The 23,621-nt window shown below is 40.1% G+C and overlaps 1 protein-coding gene across 1 annotated transcript; it reads right to left on the minus strand.

Moving 5' to 3' along the window:
• Positions 1–2,051: 2,051 nt before the first annotated feature.
• LOC139445025 (NF-kappa-B essential modulator-like) lies at positions 2,052–23,431 on the minus strand. The gene is made up of 12 exons (XM_071226085.1): positions 23,320–23,431; positions 21,992–22,281; positions 20,323–20,522; positions 16,045–16,179; positions 14,268–14,738; positions 12,659–12,811; positions 11,194–11,324; positions 9,930–10,082; positions 8,839–8,932; positions 7,202–7,393; positions 5,274–5,594; positions 2,052–3,982 (listed from the first exon to the last, which is right to left on the minus strand). Exons 2-12 carry the CDS (start codon positions 22,242–22,244, stop codon positions 3,827–3,829), a joined length of 2,259 nt encoding a protein of 752 aa, XP_071082186.1. The 5' UTR covers positions 22,245–22,281; positions 23,320–23,431; the 3' UTR covers positions 2,052–3,826.
• Between the last annotated feature and the right edge of the window lie 190 nt (positions 23,432–23,621).

Genomic DNA, 23,621 nt, shown 5'->3' on the forward strand with positions numbered 1-23,621 from the left:
CTGTTCAACAATGGATATTAATGCTAAGATGATTTTAATCCCATTCATAAACATTGGTACCTCTGTAGCACAATGACCGGTTCTTGTGACAGGGCCAGGCCTTGTTCACATGACCATCTCAGCACAGGACTGTGTTAATCTCAGCTGAGGCACAAGAGCTGTGAGCTGTGCTAAAATCAAATTATAATCTGGTCCTTAATCATTGTCAATCATTTTGTTTTTCTAGCTATACCAACACACAACCCTAAACCTCACTATACCATGGAAGCTTATTACCACATACCTACCCGCCAACAAATGTACATAAAATAATACATTATAAACACAGTCCAATTGTATTACAAACAAAGCTCACAATAATATGCAACTGCAGCTAATTTAGGGACATCCATACAGTCCATGATACACTGACATCCTTGAGTGAGTGAGTGAGTGAGTAAGTGAGTGAGCAGGGTTTAATACTAATTCTAACACTGTGGAAAGCCACAAACAATGAAGGGTGTTTACATAAAAAAACAGTGAGCCAAATATTGTGTTTTCAGACCAAGGATCATAAACAGGTCAAATCTGGGATTCAAATCCATTATCGGATCCTGGTATCCAAGGGAGGTAATCGTGCACATCAAGTACCTTAGACTCCAGGGCCAGCCAATGACCACTGGGTTAAACAAACTCAAGAAAAATCAAGTCCTGACATTTGACCTTTTCATCTGTATAATCCACACAGCCAGTAACTACAGCAAGATGGGAGGGTGGCTTGTGGACTGGTCAGTTGCTGCTAGTTCACTTCTGATTTTCTACCTTAAATTTTGCCCTTTCCATTACTTCCGAAGACGATTTCAGGGGAGCAAACAAATCTGTGATTGGGAGACAGCTGAGCCTTTACAAACAATTCACTGATGTCAACAGCTGCGGCGCATGTGTCGAGTCAACGTGGTGCATTGATGAACACACGCGGAGCATGAACTCCATGTGCATCTGTCTCACTCACTCCCCCGATAAATTGGAAATGGTGTCTACCAACCATACTGTCCCAACACGCAGTTTTCTAATTAAGAATTTTTTTATTAAGTTTGTTTAGCAGTCAGAGACCAACAACATACAAGCAATGAATTTATTTGTAAAGAAATGGGGAATATATACAATGAGCATGATCTCTTCATTTGGAAACACAATTACAAAGAATAAATCAAACTGAATATATTTCCTGTGCCGTGTGAACAGACAAAACATCAAATATACATCAGCAAATTCTTTCTACACAATTTACACGTGACATCACAACAGAGACAATATATCTTACAGCTCTTACAGAATGGTAAGAGGATCACATTGACCATTTGGTGACCTTAGGCCCTCTTCAGTAAACAACCAGTGACTAATCGTTTTCTGTTTTTCTTGCAAGACGTATGACAGTGTTTTCACTTAACAGAATCTGTGAGTTGGGTTTAACACCACTTTTAACAGTATTCCAGTTACTCTGCATGTCAGCTTAATGTAGGAGGAAAGCCCGAAGTGATGCAGGTTTCAGACGTTTATCACTTTGGTGAAAACCCACTAACACGAGTTCGGTGCTGATAGACCTAGAAACATCTGTAGGGTGAACCAAGATTTGAACACACAATCATAGGTTTCTGGTGTGCCAAAGGGATGCAACTCTATACAGAGATTTGCGCCTTAGACGACTGGGCCACCCGTGCCCCCTAAAGAGTATGAGCCATCATCATAATCATACTTTTGAAACAGTTCAGGCAAGATTCCATTTTTATCTACAACAATAAAAAGTTTAATGATGAAGTGTGTTAGTTGTTTGTGAGCTTGTTATTAGTCAACATCAAACACAGCTATATTTCAGCTATATATTAACAACTCTCTGTACATAATCGCATCTGGACCAGACAATCCAGCAATTAATACTATGAGCAATGATCCAATCTGTCGAGGTGAGGCATGTCGCCGGTCCTGACCACCGATACATCTGTAACTTCTTGTGACAAGCACTGAGGACCCACTCTAACTCGAATGCCCCGTGCCTCTGTACTAATTCACACTGGTTACAACAATATGCACATCCAAACATTGTGAAACTGTGGGGACTTGAACCTGGTGTTAGCCCGGGAAGAGGGAACACAGTGACCATTAGGCCATCCACCACATCTCAAGTGTTTAAAAAAACTACTGGCAGACAGCCTCAATGGAGAGTGTGTAAGATTGACAATGACTGAACAGTTGACACTATCTGGCTTCTGGGACTCCGTGTAACCTATCAATTTCTTCAAAATGAGGTGACTATTTTTACACAGATCTAAACAGACAATCCTTTTTAAAACTATTTTTGATGAAGTTTTGTGTCAGAAATATCTATTGTTGTGCGGTGTCATATTTGTCAAAGCAGTCATGTTTTTGCAATAAATCAAAAAGTGGTACATGATATTATAACTATAGTGAAAAACCTGCAGCTTAAGTTTCAGAAACAGTTTAATGAATTAATTGTTGGTGATTATTTTACCTTTATAAATTGACAGGTATTTGTGACATATTCATCCTTCAGCCAATATGATGATCATCTTTATATCTAACAATAGAGATCAAGGGGAGTACAGAAACTTGCAGCTTGGAAAATCTGGATACCCTGATACTACCAGTAACACAAAATGAGAAAAATAACATTCACAAGTTTCAGAAGCTTATTAAATTTCATTAAAACCAGATCCAAGCACAGGTCTTCTCCTATGCAAGCACTATGATCTGATTTTGATGCGATTGAGACATAGTTTGTGTGTGACAAGGTCAGATGTGCTGTGTGCCTGCCTTAGTGCAGGGACTTAACATCAGATTGTAACTTGATATGACACTATGACGTCACAAGGGCTCCAGATAAACTGTGTACTTGTGTAAAACACGCACAATAAATCACCATTTCCTGATTAATTTTGAGTTGCTTGTGTACAAATACTCAATAAATATTAAAACACACAACAGTACAAGAACACATAAGAACACATAAGACATACACGACAAATAAACACCATGAGGGGCGATAAACAACGACCACAAGTTGTTTATTTCTTATGTGAGATTTTCCACATTATGTACCGATTCTTAATGATGAAATGTACTAGCTTTAAAAATATTTCCCCAAATATTGATTATGATGACTACCTAAGTATAATCCGAGCCATAAATGTCGGACAAGTCCATTTTACAAACAGGCGGGTTCAGTTTGGTATTTCCCGCATATTCTCACAATCCTCACGTAGATTATCTGTACTCTTTCTCCCAATACCGATTGTCATATCTCTCCTACTACTGGATGCGATCAGTCCGCCATTGCATTTATCTGCATAGTCTACCAACATCTATTGGGAGCAATTTTCCAGACACTCCCTCTAAAAAAATAACGTCGTTCAATATATGACGTCATCAAGTTGCGAGCACATCAAATGCAGGCAGCAACCACATATGAACTCTACTCCGGTGAATAATGTACAAAAAAGGTCCATATCTTGCTTATTGTTAATTACATATGTATACTGCTGTAGTGAGTTACTGGAATATGTTACACACTTAGGTCAACCCCTAATAGATACAAATTAGAAGTCACACGAAACAGCATTTTAAGCATAATTATTAAAAAGTTGGTGTAAAAATGGTGTGTATGTGTGTGTGCAGTATCTGTTGTTGGTAAACTCTATGGTATCCGCAGCATGATACACCGAGTTCCTCATCAGTCATCAACAGACCTGTACCATCATCAAATTCCACTCATCCATTCAAACTGGGCATATACAGCTAAAATCACAGGTTGCTAGGAGCTTGAGTGCAGCTACTGGTGGTTGGCCCGCCGCTGGTCGTCTTGGTCCAGACACTCTATCACGTGGATCTGCAGCGTGTCCATGTCGGGGCACGTTAGATTGCACTGGGGGCACACGAGGGGCACTTCTTCCTCCTCGTGCTGACCTGGATCCAAGTGAGGCGGACCCTGCGGAATAACAGAGGCATGTGTTACCATGGTTACATCTTGACCTATCCTGCTTCTGTTATGGTCCGTATGTTTGGATATTTTTTAAAAACAATTTGTTTGCTTAATGCTGCAATATTGCTGCCATATGATTGTATATATTAGAGCTGTAACGATTCACTCGAACCAGATCCATTCCTGAACTGAATTCACTAGAATTCACGTGGCCACTAGAATTGAATATTTATGAATATGCAATCATGTGCATTTACATACTCTGTACATAAAAATGTCCATAAGAACATATTATATGCATAGATTTCTTCAAAGACAACACTCTTATAATATTTAATTTGACAGCAATGTGGTCACAGGTCATTGTCGCATTTGAGCAGATACTAGTACCAGTAAATAAATTTTTAATATATTAATGATTAACAAAACGTCAAATAATTTATGTTGTTATTCACTGAATATAACAAATAATACATCAACTCCTGACTTGTTATTGTAATCGTGAACTTATATTCGTATTCGGTACCCTATAATCGCGATACGAATCGTATTCGCCTCATAGTCTATTCGTTGCAGCCCTTGTATATATATCATGTAATAATGTCACCCAGTGTTTGATATGAGTGGTCAGGTCATGATGCATGGGGAAGTGAGGGATGTGACAGGTACAAGGATAGGACATGGACAGAAGTCCTGACCCGAGGATTCGACCCCATGATAATTTTTCTGGCAGGCGTAAAACTAAAAGACAAATTTCATATTAAAAGCAAAAAACAGAGGAACCTGTCACAACTAGGAGACACAACCCTGTAGATTGGGTTGCAGTGCCTTAGACCATAGGGCCAGCCTCATGGAGCTTACAAAGTAAAACGTACATCGTACAAACGGCAATAATCCGCTTGACATGCATGCCACAGCCTAGCGACTATCTGCTCCACACATAGCATCAGTGTCAGGCACAGAACAATTGCACTCACTTCCTCCTGTGGTCTCCAGTTTTTCGTACGTTATTGATAAAATTAGCAGTCTGTTTCGTTTTGATATTTGACATATATATATATATAAGAATTGACATCAAAATGTATTTGAATTGACTTCAATAATTTTTCAGTTTATGGAGACATAAATGTAAAAAAATGTGTTTTGCACTTCGTTTTTAGGCTTATACCTCAAAAACACAAACTATAACTCTATCAGCCCAGTGTCTCCACGGATGATGGCGTACAGCAGTGTATAGAACCGCGGTCCTGACAACGTGGGATCCTATCCTCCCCAGGAACCACCCAGGAACACCTACTTGGTTGGGATGCTGGTTCAGGTTGAGGGTTTCATGGTAGTTGATGTCCGGTGACTGCTGGTTGTCCTGGTAGTTGAATGAGGGCTGGGGGGGGCCGTAGGGACCCCCCGGGCTGACACACTGTAGGTAGGCGTGGGAGGACGGCGCTACCCGGCGCTGCATCTCACTCATCTGACGGCGGGAGTAGGACTCAAGGTCATCGATCAGCTGTTGGTTCTGCACCTGGAGGTCGCCCATCTCGGTCAGGATCCGCTCCTTCTCGGACACCTGCTGTTCCCGTGCCGAACGTTCGGCATCAAAGTCAGCTTTGTAAACATCCGCCTGGCAAGGATATACAGACCAGGATGAACAACAAAGTAGGAAAAAATCTGAATTACATCTGCTGTTTTAGTCTGATACCATACCTCACAGCAAGATGATCTGACAACCACAAGAAAACCCACACAGAACACAACCAGCTCTTGCTGCTACTCAAGTTTGGTTGTAGATGCCCTGGAGTTCAGAAACATCATGGTGTACAAAATATCCACAATGTCACACACATTCTTTCATTAATTACATTCGGAACTGTTTGTTTAACTTTGTTTTTGAGATAAGACATCAGTTATGTTCGTCTGAGTGATTCGCTCACATGTACCAAGAATTAAGAGGCTTCAATGCTGATTGGCTGACTAGAAAGTTGACCTGACATGACCTCCATGGAGGCCTTCATGCATATTGGAGAAAAAGGATCTGACCTCAACAAGATGAAGGCATGATATGGCTTTTGAGCCTACTAGACCTGCATGCAGGTATTTACCTGGGTCTACCAAATTCCGAGGTCATGGGACTTAGTAATAAATTTAAAGGATGAATAGGGAGTCTGAGGCTTGCAACTGGCATTTTACTACCTGTCGATTACTCAGAAGACTTAAGCCTGTCATAGAAGGGAATTTCAATGTTAGATTGAAGGGAATTAACAATTGAGTGGTTTTATTTAACCAGCAAAGAGAGTGAGGAATTATTGCCCAAATGCTTCAACAATTTTACAGCTATTTGTGGCTAATTTCCAGCAAAGAATTATCAGTTGTATGTAACCATGGTAACATGCCATCTACCATTTTGATAACCTGAATGATTCAAACAGCCATACTTATTTGCATCACAGAGGACACTCTCTGTATTAAGTGGCATCCAATATCAATTTGTATGTATATAGGACATCATACTTTGCTTCTAGTAAACCATGTGGATGATTCTAGCATCATTTAGAAAATTGTTATAACCCTGATTAAAATAATAAGATATGTTCATAAGAATGAGAAATAACCTTTTTCCAGCACTGTTTTGGACATCAAATATACAAGTAAAGAAATAATGGCTGATTACAGACCTTACGAGAATCATACTTATATTTGTTCATGTTAGTCATTTCATTGGTCGGTCATAGTTCGCGAAGGTTGTTCTGATGTGACCTGAAATTGGATATCCTCAGCAATAGCGAAAACTTGTATCTGATTTTAATAAGATTGAGGTAATCTTAGCATGTGATTAATCCTGTTTTCTTTATTTAAAGCATTAATTGTTTATTGTTAAGCAAGTGTATTTCTGCAGCCGTTATGATATGCAGGTACCAGCCGATTTGTCTCGGAGCAAAACACAGGCTGTGTACTCGTGGGTAGATGAGCACAGAATACGCCGATCACTGTTTCGGTGACTAGACTCATTAATGAGTGATTTCGGCAATTCATTGCAAATTAGGTGTGTCGGAGTTGGTGTGCGAGACTGTTGGATTAACTGGTCTAGATAGCACTGATTTAATCGGTTCCCATCATTAGTGTCAGATATAGCCGATTGTCGGATTAACGAGTGTCGGATTAACAAGACTTGACTGTACTTTGTTCATGATAATGTCATGTTGAACATGACCATGTACAAGACCCTCCTACCTGAGCCGTCAACACTGCAGCCATGTCCTCGTACTCCCGCTTCTTGCTGGCGAGGTCGACCTTCAGTGACTGGATCTGCTCGTCTCGGATCGTGATGGCCTCCTCTGCTGCCATCACCTGTGCCGTGAGGTGGTTGATCTGCTCCAACATGGCACGCTGGTTCTGGGGAGCGGAGCCTGGGGTCTGCCGCTCCTGGAACGGAATGAACGAAGATAGGATATTGAAAGAGTGGCTGAAAGTGGACAGTGTGAAGAGAGAGGGAAGGGGGAAGACACCGTAACCTACAACAAACCTCATCACCAATCAAGGGAGAGCAGTAGGGAAGTATAAAAGTTCAAACACAACAGTACTCTAAACATGATGTACAATTACACATATGGGTACTATTCATGAAGCCCATGTCATGTTGCCACATGGCGGGAATATTTGTAAAACTCATTATCAGCTGACCATAGTTCCAAAAAATCACTTTCAATTTAAGTCTAATGCAATATTGTTTTTCACCATGACACCTGAATAATGTAAATCTTGAAAATAACATGAGCGTGAATTAATTGCAAAAAATGTAAGTGGTCTTTGTTCGCATTAATGAAACTTCGCACATTTATGTCTCCAAAATGACTATCAACAATAAGACGGCCTCACTGCACACTTTGGATAGCGGAAATACCAACTTGAATATAAAGACAAACACGGTTTAATGAGCAGCAGATGTAACAAGTACATAACAAAGTCATTTGAGAAATAGGCATCTGGTGAGATATAACTGCTGGGGTCAAGAGTTCTACACATTCGTGTCAAACAAGGCTCACTGACCACTCCAGCAGTCCGGACAAACGCCACCCAGGCAACACTTTGTCAGAGGCTGACATGACAATAGGCACTGATAGGCTTCATCACACTCCTACAGCCTTTTCTACAGCCTTTATCTTGTCGTCTGCCCACAAGTTTGTTGACACCTTCTCCGCATACCAATCAGTGAACCGTTGTTGGTTCAATTATTTTATTGACGTTGAAATTCCTTAATGCTAGTCAACAGAATAAACATACAAATTGTGTGTTGTTTTTAGGAAAACACTGTTTATTGTTTTTACGGAAGTGCTCTACATAGCGCCAATAAGCGTTGCCATTTTCTGTTAGATTGGATTAAGGTAAGGATATACATCAGGTGAATGAGGAAGGAGTAAGGACATACTCCAAAACGTTGTGTTCCTCATAATAAAGAAGTTGACATCCATATATTCTCTTCCTTATGTGTATTACTTCTAAATGCCTTTCAAAGACAGGCTTTGTATCAGTCCGCTGTGCTGGGGTGTGGGGGTTGGAGTCCCATAGATTTTAAGTCGCATTTTTGCCTTGGGGTCAGCAGTTATTAACTTGGAGACGCATTAATTTCACGATTTACAGCATATAATATAATGATAAATAGCAAGAAATTAAAAACAGAATTTATCTTAGGATTGTCATATTGGAGGAAACATTAAAGCATGTTATCACTTGTGCCATCTTTATTCAGTCAAGGTGGAAACTTTGAATGAACCTGCTCACAACACCAAAACCAAAACAACATCTGCCCCTGCAGAGTTGTCTCCCATACATGTGGAAGTGGACGGTGTGAATAGTCTATCTCCACCCACCTGCTGCAGTTTGTACTGGTCAAACGTGTCCAGAAGCTCCTTGTAGTCATTGACCAACTGCTCAAAAGATGTCCGCAGTTGATCCATATTGCGTCTGTATTGAAAGATAAAGAAGGTTTATGAAATACATTCAGAATATCAATCATCCTCAATCTATACGACTCTCCAGGGCGAGCATTTCGGAAAACCTACACTAACCCCTGGCCCCTGGTTCTCGCAATCTCAAATTACCTGCCCTTGATTTCCTTTAGCCAGTTTGATTGGCTAGGCTACTCAGTCTAATGTACCAATGAGAATATGAGTTACAAACCAGCCTCCATGTTGGGTTGGCGACATCAACAATATAGCAGCCAATCCCACTTGCAATAGCATTTGCGAGAATTCAACGCTTAAAAATAGACTGGTCCTTGTTTCATCCCCACAATGCTGAGCACCAGGCAGGGGAACAATAAGTCCCATCTTTTGGTATGATGCGGCCATGGAATCGAACCACCAACTTTCTAACCTCAGGGCAAACACTCTCTATCCACAAGACCACACAGGTGGTCATCATGTCACTACAGCCAGGCTATGACTGAAGGCACTTGTTACCAAGCATTGTTAATCTCCATCCAGATGTCTGACCATCCAATACCAAATGCTAGTCATGCCTTATATCTTAATTTCTTCTTTACAATTCTATCGCTCTATTCTGTAAGTGCACGATATCAGCACTTAATCATCCCACACTGTCTTCTACAGGGGATATCGTTTCAGTGAGATCAATGAAATTGCATCACAATGCTCTTAAGGCTATTGGGATGTCATCGGTTACCATGACGTCACAGTCAAATGACATCACTAATCCCTCTGCCACTGAAGCCGGCTAGCTGTACTTTTTACACTGGTTATTATTACTATTCACAAAATAAAAAAGATTGAAGAATTCTATTAGATGACAAATATTATCTCACTGTTGTGTCTTTTGACATCAAATAAGGCTCAGTTGCAAACTTTTATCGACTTGATATATTTGCTATCAAAAGACACAGGGATGAGATTCTGTGTTTATCCTGTGTTAAAAGTCTGATGTGATATGGCACTGGACGTACTTGGTGACCTCGTGACTCTGGCGCTCCTGTGCGTGGGCGTGTTCTGACAGAGCGCAGCGCTGCTGGAAGGACTGGATCATGGCCTGCAGCTCGTGGCGGGTCTGGTTGAGATCCATCTGTAACCGCTTGTTCCGGTCCTCCATGTCCTTCAGTCTGCAGCAGGACGATCACACACTTAACAGGAGGACCAATACGGCTTAGGTCTGCTGGGGTGGGTTTGGGACTCAAAGGTCGGCCAGTGTCTGTTTGGGACTCAAAGGTCTGCTAGGAGCTGGGACTGAAAAGGTCTGCTGGGTTGGGTTTGGGACTCAAAGGTTGGCCAGGGTCTGTTTGGGGCTCAAAGGTTGGCCAGGGTCTGTTAGTGGTTCAAAGGTTGGCCGGGGTCTGTTAGTGGTTCAAAGGTTGGCCAGGGTCTGTTTGGGACTCAAAGGTCTGCTAGGAGCTGCGACTGAAAAGGTCTGCTGGGTTGGGTTTGGGACTCAAAGGTTGGCCAGGGTCTGTTTGGGGCTCAAAGGTCGGCCAGTGTCTGTTTGGGACTCAAAGGTCTGCTAGGAGCTGGGACTGAAAAGGGCTGCTGGGTTGGGTTTGGAACTCAAAGGTTGGCCAGGGTCTGTTTGTGGTTCAAAGGTTGGCCAGGGTCTGTTAGTGGTTCAAAGGTTGGCCAGGGTCTGTTAGTGGTTCAAAGGTTGGCCAGGGTCTGTTTGGGACTCAAAGATCTGCTAGGAACTGGGCCTGAAAAGGCCTACTCGGGTCTGTTTGGGACTGAAAATGTCATATATGTTTGGGACTGAAAAGGTCTGCTAGGATCTGTTTGAGACTGAAATGGTCGGCCAGAGTCTATTTGGGACTGAAAGGTCTAAAAGTGTCACTAACCAGATCATGAAAGTGACAGTCGAAATGTGAATTCTAATCATGCATCCTTGAAAACGTTAACACAGGGTATTCCGAAAGATAGTTATGGGCTTAACGACTGTATCCATACAATCTAGACCATCTATTAACCATTCCAGAATGTTCTTTTGTTAGGGTTTCAAATTTTTAATCAAGATTTGGTCAAAATATGTTTTGCAACGTAGTTGCCAATTTGCCGTAAAGCCTTCTGATTGGCCAATACCGTCTTCTTGTCAGTCATTCCTTTGGTTGGTCAAAGTTCGTTCAAGGTCGGTCTGACGTGCTCGTAATAGGGTGTTCTCAGATCTTTGTTTAGCGGTAGCGAGAACTAAGATCTGATTTTAATGAGCTTGGCCATATTCTCTATATTCACCTTCTGTCCTTCTTGTCGTGTGCATCAGTGGCGGCGGCCAACTTCGTCTGTGTCTCATGGACCTCGCTGATGAGTGTGAGCACCTGCGACCGCAGAGACTGGACGTCCGTGTCGTACGTAGCAGACTGGAGCTGAAGTGAAAACATAGCACAGCTAGATGGCAGACCCATGTTGTTGTTTCACAATATTTTAATTTAAAAAAAATAATATGACCTCATATGATATCCATTCTAATTCACTGATGTAATACTGATTGTGCCGTCACTGTTTTAAATTTTGTTTTCTTATATCAAATTACGTATTTCTTGTGTTTGATGCACACTTTGTTCCCCCCCCTCAAAAAAAAAACTGAGGGGGATTCACATAATACATGCAGACAAAATTGATTTCTCTTTCCCTAGAGGCAAGCCATTAGCATCAAATCTGAAAAGTGCATGTCAACAAATTCATACTGTAGAATGCAAGCTAGTCCTCTTGTCATGGCTATTACACTATAAGGTTCTAAAAAGTGTTCATTGTATTGCTCTCTTTATTTTTTTAAATGTATTTCATTAATTCTATTCAAAATCTCATTCAATATTGTTTACATTAATTTCAATAAAATCATGTGTATGGATCAGCAGTGCTTTTAAACAACTTTTTTGATGGTAATAATACTATTTTACATACTGAATGGCTCATCAAGCAAGGTATAGTTTTGATTAAAAAAGAATGAAAAAGTTAATTATTAATAATGATTATTACATGATGATGATGATTATTACATCTGTTGATAGCATCAATTGTGTAGCGTGACACTGATAACTTTTGTTATCATTCCTCCATGTCAGGATGATGAGATCTGATTGGTTCACGTGATCTTGATAAAATACTGTGTGTCCCGCCTTGGAGGGAAACAAATATCTCAGTGGGTGAACAAATCGCTTATACCCCGCCTTGAGCAAGACAGGTTGCATGAGGACCTCTGAGAGGCAGAATAAATCTCTCATACCCCGCTTCATAGTAAAAAGCTGCACACTTTTTCCGAGTCATTGAAAGTCATGTGACATAGCACAAGCTAACCTCCGCTCAATTGAAAAGCTGTTTTCTATCAATTTTGAATTATTTTAATTCTTGTACAATGTCATATAAAAGCATTTTGGTAAGATAAATACGTAGTAGCAGGATCACTTTGGTTACATGGTTCTGCATCCCTTGTTAGGATTTATACCTCTCACCTTCGGCGATACACATACAACTGCATGGACCCGAGTGATCCTACTACAACTTTAATATCTGGACTTGTCAGCGATGTATTGCCATCGATGACTGGATTATGAGTTACATGTGTCTCTAGTGAGTGTACGGTATTTTACAAGCTGAACTGTCGTGTACACAACTTGACCCTTGGTCTCATGGTGTACAGTCTCAATCAGTACAACTTTACACGTTACAAAACTACAGACCATACGGACAGACAACATACCTGCTGTTCCTTCTCTGTGTCCTGTTGCCGTGCCAACTCCATCAGCTTCTGCTCGTGCTCCTTCCTCAACATAGCCACTTCCTGTTCGTGCTGCTGAACAATGGCCGACATTTTCTCGGAGTTTTCAGTCAGTTTGGCTTGCAGCTGCTGACTCTGTACAGAGAGGATACAGTTCATGTTACCATGGTAACTGGTCCTTCCAAAACATTAAGAATCATGAAGTCTTTGTGGTTAGCTATAATTGTCACATAAAGATAGTGTGAAAGACAGTCTTAAGTGATCATCATAGTGTTCAAAATAATTGCCTGCCGGCTAGCCAAATGTCAGGGACTTTTAAAATGAGCTGGTAATATTTCTGTAAAGCTTGTCCAACTGTCTAGTTGAAAATTTTAGTCAAAACAAATTTATTTCTACGAATCATCAAGTCAGTTTCGGCGTCATTTCATTTCAAAGTCTGTTGTCATTTTGTAAATTATGTCATAGTTTATTGGAAACCCATGCGCATTAGTAAACTGAGTTTTTGCTGTGAACTGATTATGACTAATATACATGTTCAGGCATTATTAGCGATGCTAGGGGAAACACCACAAAAGGCAGACAAGCAGTCAAGCAGCTTTGCCTTTGTTTAGCCTAATGGTCTCAAAATGCACAAAATACATTTAGGTTAACACAAAATATGTAGGATGTAGCCATAAAAATTTAGGGATCTCCCTTACCAGTGTCCTTCACTCTGTGTTGTATCATGGTTCTATCATGTCTATATTTGCCCCAATATTACACCTTAAGGACTTCTAGCATGGTTAGAGGGTTCCACATGTACAAGACACATTGGATCCCTAATGTAGGTGATATTCTGGATACTCAGTGTGACAGACATACATACATAACTGCGATATTGGTTTGCTGTCACTTTTGTGACAGCTGTCATTTCAATTTTGAACATAGTCTTAAGTTTCAATTGGAAAAAAGATAATCACTACTCACTGTAAAATGTTGCTCTCACATTCCTTTTTTTTAGTAGTATTGTTTCATTGGACTTGGGATATTCTTTCTTCATATCCTGTTTTTTGTTCATTTACGTTTTTAAGCATTGGGCTTACCCGGTAAATTTGGATGAAATGTTACTCTGTAATTAAGCCCCAGGCTTCAAAACCTGCAGTCCCAGTACTTTTTCCGCATACTTTAGAAACTCTGTATCGAAAGAGCTTGGCTCATGTATTGTCTAGCATCCAAACAAAAACCTGACTCAACTAAAACTTTACTAAACAGAGGTTAACAAGAGCCATCAGGAGATGACATATCCCCCCATTCTGGTGCAACTCGGAAATGGAGTTAGTCTACTTTTACCCCACCTTCGTTCACTGCCATTGGATACGTTCAGTTCAGTGAAGAAAAAACTAATGCTGTTCAGTACTTCTCAACATCCCAAATCATCAACAGGCACCAGATCACCACTTGACTGAGCAAGTTTCATCTAAAAATATTCAACGGTTTGGGAGTTCTGCTCCAGAAACGGAAAACGGACGATGGATGGGTGGAAGGGCATGCTGATAGCTATATCCCCTTGTTTTTCAAAATGGGAGGATAAATATGAAGTAAAATATTTTACCTTATTTTTCTCCCCTTGTAGGTGTGACCTTATTGTTGCCATTTCAGTTTTAAACCTTTCCTCGTTCCTGTGAAGATGTTCCATCAACCGTGCTACCTCCTGCGTGTCCTTCTCTGGCCTGCTACTTTGACCTACATCTGACATACCACTTTGTGACTTGGAAGTAAACGCTGCCTTTTCCACCAGTTGCAACGAAATCCGTGTGTCTGACAAGAGACTTTGAACCTGGAGGTTCAGGTCAAGGTTCTTCTCCAGGAGTTCCTGGTTTCCCCTCTGGAGTTCCTCCTTCATCTTCTGCTGGCACTCCAGGTCCCTCAGAAGCTGGTCAGCGCTCTCCTTGAACTGACTCACCTGACAACTTAGTTTATCTTTTTCTTCCGTCAATCTTTTAATTTCTCCATTCTTGTCCTCCAGCTCTCTCTCCAGCTGACTGATTCTTTCCTCTGTCTCAGCACTGACACTGACTATCACCTGCAGCCAAAGTCACGACAGTTTCATTCACAGGGATTTATCCAGGGTTCTACATATAAACTAAATGCTCCTGGCAACATTTGTTATTTTTTTACAAAATTTGAAATTTTTAAAAGTTCTCAATTTCTTGACTTAATAGGTATTTTAACACTGCATTTTGGAATTGCATTCAATGCAATACTGTACTCATCGCCAAAAGAATTTCTAACAATAGAAACATTTAGTGAGTGAGTGAGTGAGTTGGGTTTAACACCACTTTTAACAGTATTCCAGTTATATCACAGCCTTTTCAGCTTAATGTGGGAGGAAATCCTGAAGTGATGCAGGTCTCAGACGTTTACCACTTCTGTGAAACCCACGAGCACGGGTATGGTGCTGACAAACCTAGAAACATAATCGGGGGAAACCAGGATTCGAACCCACAATCATAGGTTTCTGGCGTGCCCAAGGGATGCAACTCTGCACAGCGACTGGGCCACCCGTGCCCCCAGAAACATTTAGAGAAGAATGTACTTAAAGAATAATGTATTTATTCTTATCACTGTATGCTGCATGTGATTTCCAAACTTTACACACTATATCCTGCTCGATAAAAATAGTGCATCTCAAGTCATTGATCTATGACATCACATGAGCATTCATGAGTGTCAGTTCACACAACAGACCAGATTGTTCGTTTGTGCATTGAACTAATCTGATATAATCTTAAGTATGAGTAATTTTTCACAAGTTATCCAACAAGTATGGTATACACATTTCTTTTGTCACTGAGATTATCACACTAATTATCCAAACCTCTTCCTGTTGATTGGTCCTGTTAGTGTTATACAGGGTAAATATTACCTTTTCACATTAGTTATAAATTCTTACATGAATTGGGAAAATGTTTTGTTCCAATTTGGGGATTCTGAATGACATTTGCTGCAGATTTGGGCCCGAATATTGGACTTTGAGCAGGGCCCGATATCCTTGATTTATTTAACTTATTGATTTTTGTTGTGCTAAAACCACAATCAGCAATATTTAGTCTAAATGATGGTGGCCTGTAAACAATAGAATCTAGACCAGACAAACAAGAGATTGATATTATGAGCAACAACCCAGGACATCAAAGAACGATGACATGCTATGAAATAAAGTTCAAAACTTAAAATATAGCAAACATATATAATTATATATGCTACACATGTGCCAAATTTCATAACATTTTGAACAAATATGACTGAGTAACGGACGTAAATACTCTTTCAATATGGCTGCCGTGACAGCAGGCAGGTGAGCTAAGAATGACATGACCTTGACCTACCGTTTCTTGAAGATTAAGCTCTAAGTCGTCCATGGACATGCCTTGTTCTTCTGCCTTGCTACAGACTTGGGTGGCCAGCTGTTCACTCTTCAGCCTGGCGGACTCCAGGGCGTGGATCTTCCCCAGCAACTCATTCTGGTACAAAGGTAATGAATACATAAATAGTGATAACACAATGCTCAGATTTTTCATTCATGTATGGATTCAACAAAGGAATTATAAGTGTACAAATTTTAATTCTGTGGTATGTAAACTTCCGTGTTCAATATGCTCATCACAAAACAAATGACCATATGATAGCTTAATTGATTAATCTGTAAGACTGGTTACACTAGACAAACAAGCATAACCAAGCTTAACTGCACACATGCCAATATACCAGGGATTTCTTTTGGATTCCTAATTAAATCCCTTGGCATCCAAATTAAGTAAGAAACAATCTCATTAAAAATTAGACCTCAGTTCCCGCCACCACTAAACAAAGATCTGAGGACATCCCATTAGGGATCACGTCAGAACGACCTTTCATCCGACCAATCAGAGCATCGCTTACCAGATTATGAAAGTGACAGTCGCAATGTAATTTCTAATCATGCAACCTCGAAAACTTTAACTCTGAACGATAGTTACGGGTTTAACGACCAAATTCATACAATCTAGACCATCTATTAGCCATAACATATGTTCTTTTGTTTAGGTTTCAAATTTGTAATCGAGAATTTGTCAAAATATGTTTCAAAATTTGTGCCATAAAGCACGAGAGAGCTGCCTTCTGATTGGTCATTCCATTGGTGGGTCACAGTTCGTGCAAGGTCTGTCTGACGTGACCCGCTATGGGATGTCCTCAGATCTTTGTTTAGCTGTAGCTGTAGCTTATTTTAATGAGATTGGGGGAAAAATGGTATTTTGTTAAAAATTAAGGATTTCTTAAAAGTTCTTATTTTCTTAAATTCATAATATTCATATGTATTGCACACTGAATTCAATGCAAATAACGTTAAACGAAGGAGTAAAGCCCCCTCCTCCTCCTCAGTCTTGGTTCCAGTGAAACGCAAATCACCTCTACAAGTCCACAGAATTAGTTATAACTATAATAACAGGAATTGGAAAAAATTTAATTCAAATTTGGGAATTTTTACTAATCCTTGCATCCACTGGAAACTTTTAGTCTTCATATTTTTCCCCATCTGCCAACCAGGATAATAAAAAGAATCTGTTAAAAATAACATAGACAGTCTGGCCTGCCGTGCTGGACCATGTGTACAACAGACACAGACAGCCCCAGGCATCACGAGGGACAACCAACACTCAACATCATTGTTAATAACATAATCTTGTTCAACAGAATTGCTTGTTTGTTGTTTGTTGTTTAACGCCACACTCAGCAATATTCCAGTTATACCACAGCTGTCTATGAAATAATCAAGTCTGGACCAGACAATCCAGTGACTGATACCATGAGCATCAACCCACACAATTGGGATACGATCACATGACTCAACCAAGTGGGCGAGCTAAAGTACTCACGGAAATGAAAAAAACCTGTTTTTTCGACCTCAGATCTTAAATAAATGCAGTTAATATACAAAATATGTAAATATTCAAACAACTAAATTAGTACTAATTGGGCCGTGGCACAAATAGAGTGTATCAAATGTTTTTATGCCTTTTTACACGTAAAAGTGTGTAAAAATGTGAATAAAACAGACTATTGTGAAACAGGGCATAACCAGGTGTAAGTAGATCAAGGTGACCTATGACACCTTGACGACAGGTGAGAACAGGTGCATAATGCCTATAGTCTGTTTCTGATATGTCAATATGGACTTAGTTTTATTTTTGAATGTTGAAAGTGCCGACAAATTACCTCCTGTAAAGTACTTTTTGTATTGTTCACTGAGATCAAACTAGCAAATCCAGACTAGTACTTTTCGAGTTATTTTGTTATTTCGTATTTACAGCTACGTAACACTTTGTGTTGATTTTTAAATTGAGAAAAACAGGTTTTTTTCATTTCCGTGAGTACTTTAGATCCCGTTAGTCACCTCTTACGATAACCATGGGTTGTTAAAAACCTATTCTGACCCAGATCTTCACAGGCCTCCAAAGAATTCAATTTCTCATTTTACTTTGCAACAGTCAATATACATATATCTCAACTTTCAATTCATTGTATCAGGGTTTGATGAAAATGACTTTATTCACCATTTTAAATCAATGAGCAAAACGCATAATCTCACTACTAATATCATACTTCAAGTATCTAGATGTTCTAAGTGGAAACAAATGGAATAGAAAATCTGTTTTATAAACAAACTGCACAAATAATTGAAACGACATTCATCATTGAAATTTGAAAATCCATTTATCGCAAAATGCACCACTGGAATGAGTTGTAAATGTTTTATGAGTGAGTGAGTGAGTGAGTAAGTTGGGTTTAACACCACTTTTAACATTATTCCAGTTATATCTTGGCGTGTCAGCTTAATGTGGGAGGAAAGACCGAAGTGATGCAGGTCTCAGACGTTTAACACTTCGGTGAAACCCACGAGCACGGGTATGGTGCTGAAAAACCTAGAAACATAATCGGGGTGAACCGGGATTCGAACCCACAATCATAGTTTTCTGGCGTGTCCAGGGGACGCAACTCAGCACAGCGAATCGCCACGCCTTAGATGACTGGGCCACCCGGGCCACCCGGGCCCCCCTAAATGTGTTATGAAGAAATACAGAACAGATTCTGTTATGGCCATAACATACCAGGATAACTAAAGGCTCAATCTCACCAAAATCAATGTCTACGTGTGATACCCAGCTGCAGGACAAACCCAAGAGGTCCTGCCAGGTGAACCTTGAGTTAACCTCCTAATCTTAATGAAGCATGCGTGGGTTCTTGAGCCAACCAGATGTCAGCTTTCTGATTGATTCTGCTTCACTTATTTACCATCTTGAGTGGAAATTTAGACATAACAAATGTAAACAAACACAGATTTCAAATATTCCTTCGATTATACAGGGTATTCACAACAATGTAATAGCACAGCTTTTATTATTTCCATTTGGAACTGGCAATGTATTTTCAAATCAAGATAAAGAAATCGAGAAGCTTCCTCTGAATGTTTCGCTTTCGTACTAAGAATTTAGAAACCTTGACACTGATTTGCTAGGACCTCCTGTGAAGTGCTTGTAACATCTTCACGCAGAGAGGTATCAAATCAGAGTAAAAGATATACCGTATTCGACGTAATAAAATTAGAAATAGGGGGCTCTTATTAGAATATTATTTTGGTGAAAAAAACAGACTTGAAAGTTACATTTCGTGGTTTATGCTGACAGCCTGAAAAGTTTATGTACGACAGATGTATTGTTCCAGAATTTAATTGCCCACGATTGAGGGTGCATTTAACACACGAGTGCATATTATACGCGAAAAAAAAAGTCTTGTGTACATTGATCAATCGGAAGGGGTGCCAATTCGGATTGTTCACTAGCTAATATATTAGCAAATATCGCCGTGGGCGCTTATTACGTCGAATACGGTAATTTGATAAGATTTGATAACCGTATCTCACCTCATAACTGGCACAGGGATAAAAATGCTATGATTACTATGATACAGCTATCAAATTTAGTGAGTAGTTATCCTTCTTAACATGCTTAACATGCGTAATGCTATACATCCGGGGAAGAATAGGTCTTCAGCAACCCATGCTTGTCTTAAGTGGCAACTAACCCTGCCAACAGAATCGGGTGGTCAGGTTCACTGACTTGGTTGATACGTGTCATCATATCCCAATCATGTATATTGATGCTCATGATATCAATCATTGGACTGTCTGCTCCTGAGTTGATTATTTACAGACTGTCATATGGCTGGAATATTGCTGAATGCAGCATTAAACAACAAACAAATAAATGCTATATCAAAATACAGTCATGCAACCTGGACTAGCCATAACTTCCAACACTCTCTCCCCCATTAGGAAATGGTCGGTGAAGATTCAGGGTAGATTAGGTCTTCAGCAACCCATGCTTGCCGCAAAAGGCAACTATGCTTGTCATAAGTGGGACTAACGGGATCGGGTGGTCAGACTCCCCGATTTGGTTGATGCATGTCATCAATCCCAATTGCGTGGATCGATGCTCATGATATCAATCACTGGATTGTCTGGTCCAGACTTGATTATTTACAGACCCTCATCATAAAGTTGGAATATTGCTGAGTGCGGCGTAAAACATCAAACCAACCAACCAACCCTTCAGGAAATATTACTCTACCATCTTTTCTTCCTTGCTGGTCTCCAGCTCTTGGACTTTCTCCAACATCTCCTCGTTGTCTTTCCGCAGTCCTAGGATCAGCGCCTTCGTCTGGTCGAACTTGTCGCGGTTGGCGATGTTGGCGTCGTGGACTTTCTTCTTCCACTCTGCCAGCGCCTCGTACTGCTTCTTCATCATCTCATTGTTGTCCTTCAGGTAATCTGATGGCAAATACATATTTGCCATGTAACCATAACAACCTTTGGACTTTTTGATAACACATCAAACAACTCGAGCTTAACCCAACAAACAAACAAATAAAATTAATTTCTTTTCCATTTGCCTGCCATTCTTTTAAACGGATTAGAAAGAACCTAAATGTATTTTCACTCTACCGAAATGACTTCCAGTTTAGGAAACACATGTTGTAAACCCAAGTCCTATTCCTCTAGCTTCCATTACAACATGTACAATGACATCACTTCCACTGAGGGACACTGTGTCTCAAGCAGTGAAACTGTAGAACAGACAGTCAATACATCAACCTTAAACTCTGAAGAAAGTTATATCCAACGTTTTGTATTCAGCAATGAGAGTTTTGAAATCAGGATTGGTAAAAGTTGCCAAGATGTGAAATGGGTTATTGCAAAACATTTTTTGTACTTAAAATGATGTGCATGCATGTGTGTGTGTCTGCTTGTTCTAGTCCCTAGGCGGTCGGGTAGCCTAGTGGTCAAAGCATTTTCTTGTCACGCCAAAGACCTGGTTTTGATTCCCAACTGGGTACAATGTGTGAAGCCCATTTCTTGTCTCCCCCACCCCCCGCTGTGATATTGCTGGAATATTGCTAAAAGCTGCGTAAAACCGTACTCACTATAGTCCAGACTAATGCCGATTTTATAGTGCTAGCCCACTTAGACATCATACCATTAATTAAGTTGGATACCCCACTAAGACACAGTATACTGACTCCGAGCCGACCAGTCCTTGTTCTATTCCCAGGTTTATTTTGTGAATCATATTCTGCATAAAGCACATCACATCATATCCCATTGTTTGTCATGGTTATTTGTTTGAAAGAATAATTATTTCTGGTTTCATATGATAAACATTGTCACATGACATTGTTTAAGATATATGATTTTTTAGTGTACCCTTCAAACATTTGCAGGCCTTAAGGACACATACAACTTTGAAACTATATGACTGACACAAAAACTACCTGCCATGGGCCCACAGGCCAGCGCTGGAACTGTACCATTACGAGTATACATGTGCCATTGACACAATTGGGTGAGTGAGTTTGGTTTAATCCCTAACCGGGATTCGGACCCACAATCATAGGTTTCTGGCGTGCCCAAGGGACGCAACTGTGCACAGCAAATCGCGGCGCCTTGGACGACTGAGCCACCCGTGCCCGTGCCATTGGCACTAAAATAGGAGGAATTTCAATCCCTGGTATATAATCGTTCCTGATTTCTTGCAAATTCCCATAAATTGTTTAATTTGCTTAAAACATGTAAAATTATTAGTCAGGTATTCAGATATACACGCAGTCATGATGTCGTCTTTTAATATTTGCATTCATAAGTTATGTGGAAACTAAACTCAGGAAGAACAACAACAAAAATATCTGATCTTAAACATCAAAATGCTGAAAAAGATCCCCAAGCAAACTGAAATACTGTACCTCTTAAGTCGCTATTCTCCCGCGACAGATCATGCACTCTAGCCAGTGCCTGCTCCAGGGTGACGTCAGTCAGGGAGCTGGGGGTCTGCGACATCCCCAGGGGGTTGATCTGACTGAGGCTGGCTGGAGGCTGGGACCCCGTAGAGGAATGGGGATGGGAGAGAATTTCAAAGTCAGGGGACAGGCCGTTGCTGATAACCGTACTGTTCCTGACCATTACCCCCGTCTCCTGCACACCGTTGCTAGACATCATCCTGCTCTGTGTGTCCTACAGCATCTTCTACATAGGCCTGGTTTCACACAAATAACTCTCTTTTTAAAAACATAAATGAATGGCATTGGTTCTGCATATCTACATGTCACTGTTAACTGTATTTCAGCTGTATCTGAAGATCATTAAAATCAGATCTTTTCATAAATTTACTCAGATACGATTTCCCTCTGCATGAGGCTCTGACAAACTCTTCAAGGTGGTCGCAGGAGGGAAATTTTCGAACAGCATTCGTTTTTTTGTGTCTCCAATAACTTACAATATTAACTTTTTGTATTCATTTTCAATTTGTAGGCACATAGGATGCACTATTACTGTAAGATCCTGTAGGTAGAAAATACCAGAGTGTTACAATGGATACTGTGCCTATTTGTCATCATTGTTCCTTGCATCAAACATGGTTTCTCTTTGTACAGACATACTGGCATGTTTGGTGGGCACAACAATACACAATGTGAAGCTTAGGTTTCTGATATGAAGCTACTTTGTGAATTAGACGCTTCAGGTGCATGAAAGAAGGACCTCATCAGTATGTGCTTACTGACTGTCCAGCTGTATACATAGGAATTCTCAGCATATGTTGACAAAAACCTTACACCACATTAATGATCAACACGTGAAAACTGAAAAAAAAATCATTTGTTTACATCACTGACAAATATGACTTTCAATTCTATTTTTATCATGCTGTCCCTGAGGCATGAGGGGGAGTTGGCACAATCTTTGAGTTAGTGTCGACAAATGATTTCTGGATGGTATTCAACACCAATCCTTTAACAAAATCAATTTATTTGTCAATATAATTGTATTTAGACGTTGGTAGCCATTCTTCATAACGTCTTGTGACTAGTTAACATGGTTAATCTAAGTGTAAGAAACAGAATGATATAATGTTACTTTCGATATCAAACAGGAAACGAGAGATGTATGATTTTGTATGTCCTTTCAGGCCAAGTTGACAAACTTATTCAACATTTTCTCACTACCTTTACATCTCCTGTTCACAGCATATCATCTAAGCGACGCTGTGACAGTTATGACAATGTATTCTACATACTTAGGTTACTGTAATGTCCAGGGTTACACGTTCTCTTCCTTCTCTTGATCAATTTCTTATTTTGGATACCCGTGATGTCAATATCCGTAAATTGGGGAATTCCCAGAGATAGTCCCTGACCCTGAACTGAAATAAGAGATGTGATTGGTTGTTTTGTCAACTCCGTACAGCGACTATCTATGGGCTTTTTCGGTTGGATAACTTTGGTCCTAATTTCCAACTATTCGAAGCACATCTTAAAGATAATTAACTTTTTTTCATTTTCAATATTATAGTCGCTCTAAGCATCATAAGTCGGTTGA

The sequence above is a fragment of the Haliotis cracherodii genome, unplaced genomic scaffold (assembly GCF_022045235.1).
Source record: "Haliotis cracherodii isolate W230 unplaced genomic scaffold, xgHalCrac1.p SCAF_6, whole genome shotgun sequence".
Taxonomy (NCBI): domain Eukaryota; kingdom Metazoa; phylum Mollusca; class Gastropoda; order Lepetellida; family Haliotidae; genus Haliotis; species Haliotis cracherodii.

What these genes read in the sequence shown, in the direction of transcription:
- LOC139445025 (XM_071226085.1), bottom strand. Translation starts at nt 22,244, where the DNA reads ATGATGTCTAGCAACGGTGTGCAGGAGACGGGGGTAATGGTCAGGAAC. An exon ending in GGAGAATAGCGACTTAAGAG is followed by an intron (nt 20,523 to 21,991) that starts GTACAGTATTTC and finishes ATTTGCCATCAG; the next exon opens with ATTACCTGAAGGACAACAAT. An exon ending in ACCAGTACAAACTGCAGCAG is followed by an intron (nt 7,394 to 8,838) that starts GTGGGTGGAGAT and finishes ATTCCGTTCCAG; the next exon opens with GAGCGGCAGACCCCAGGCTC.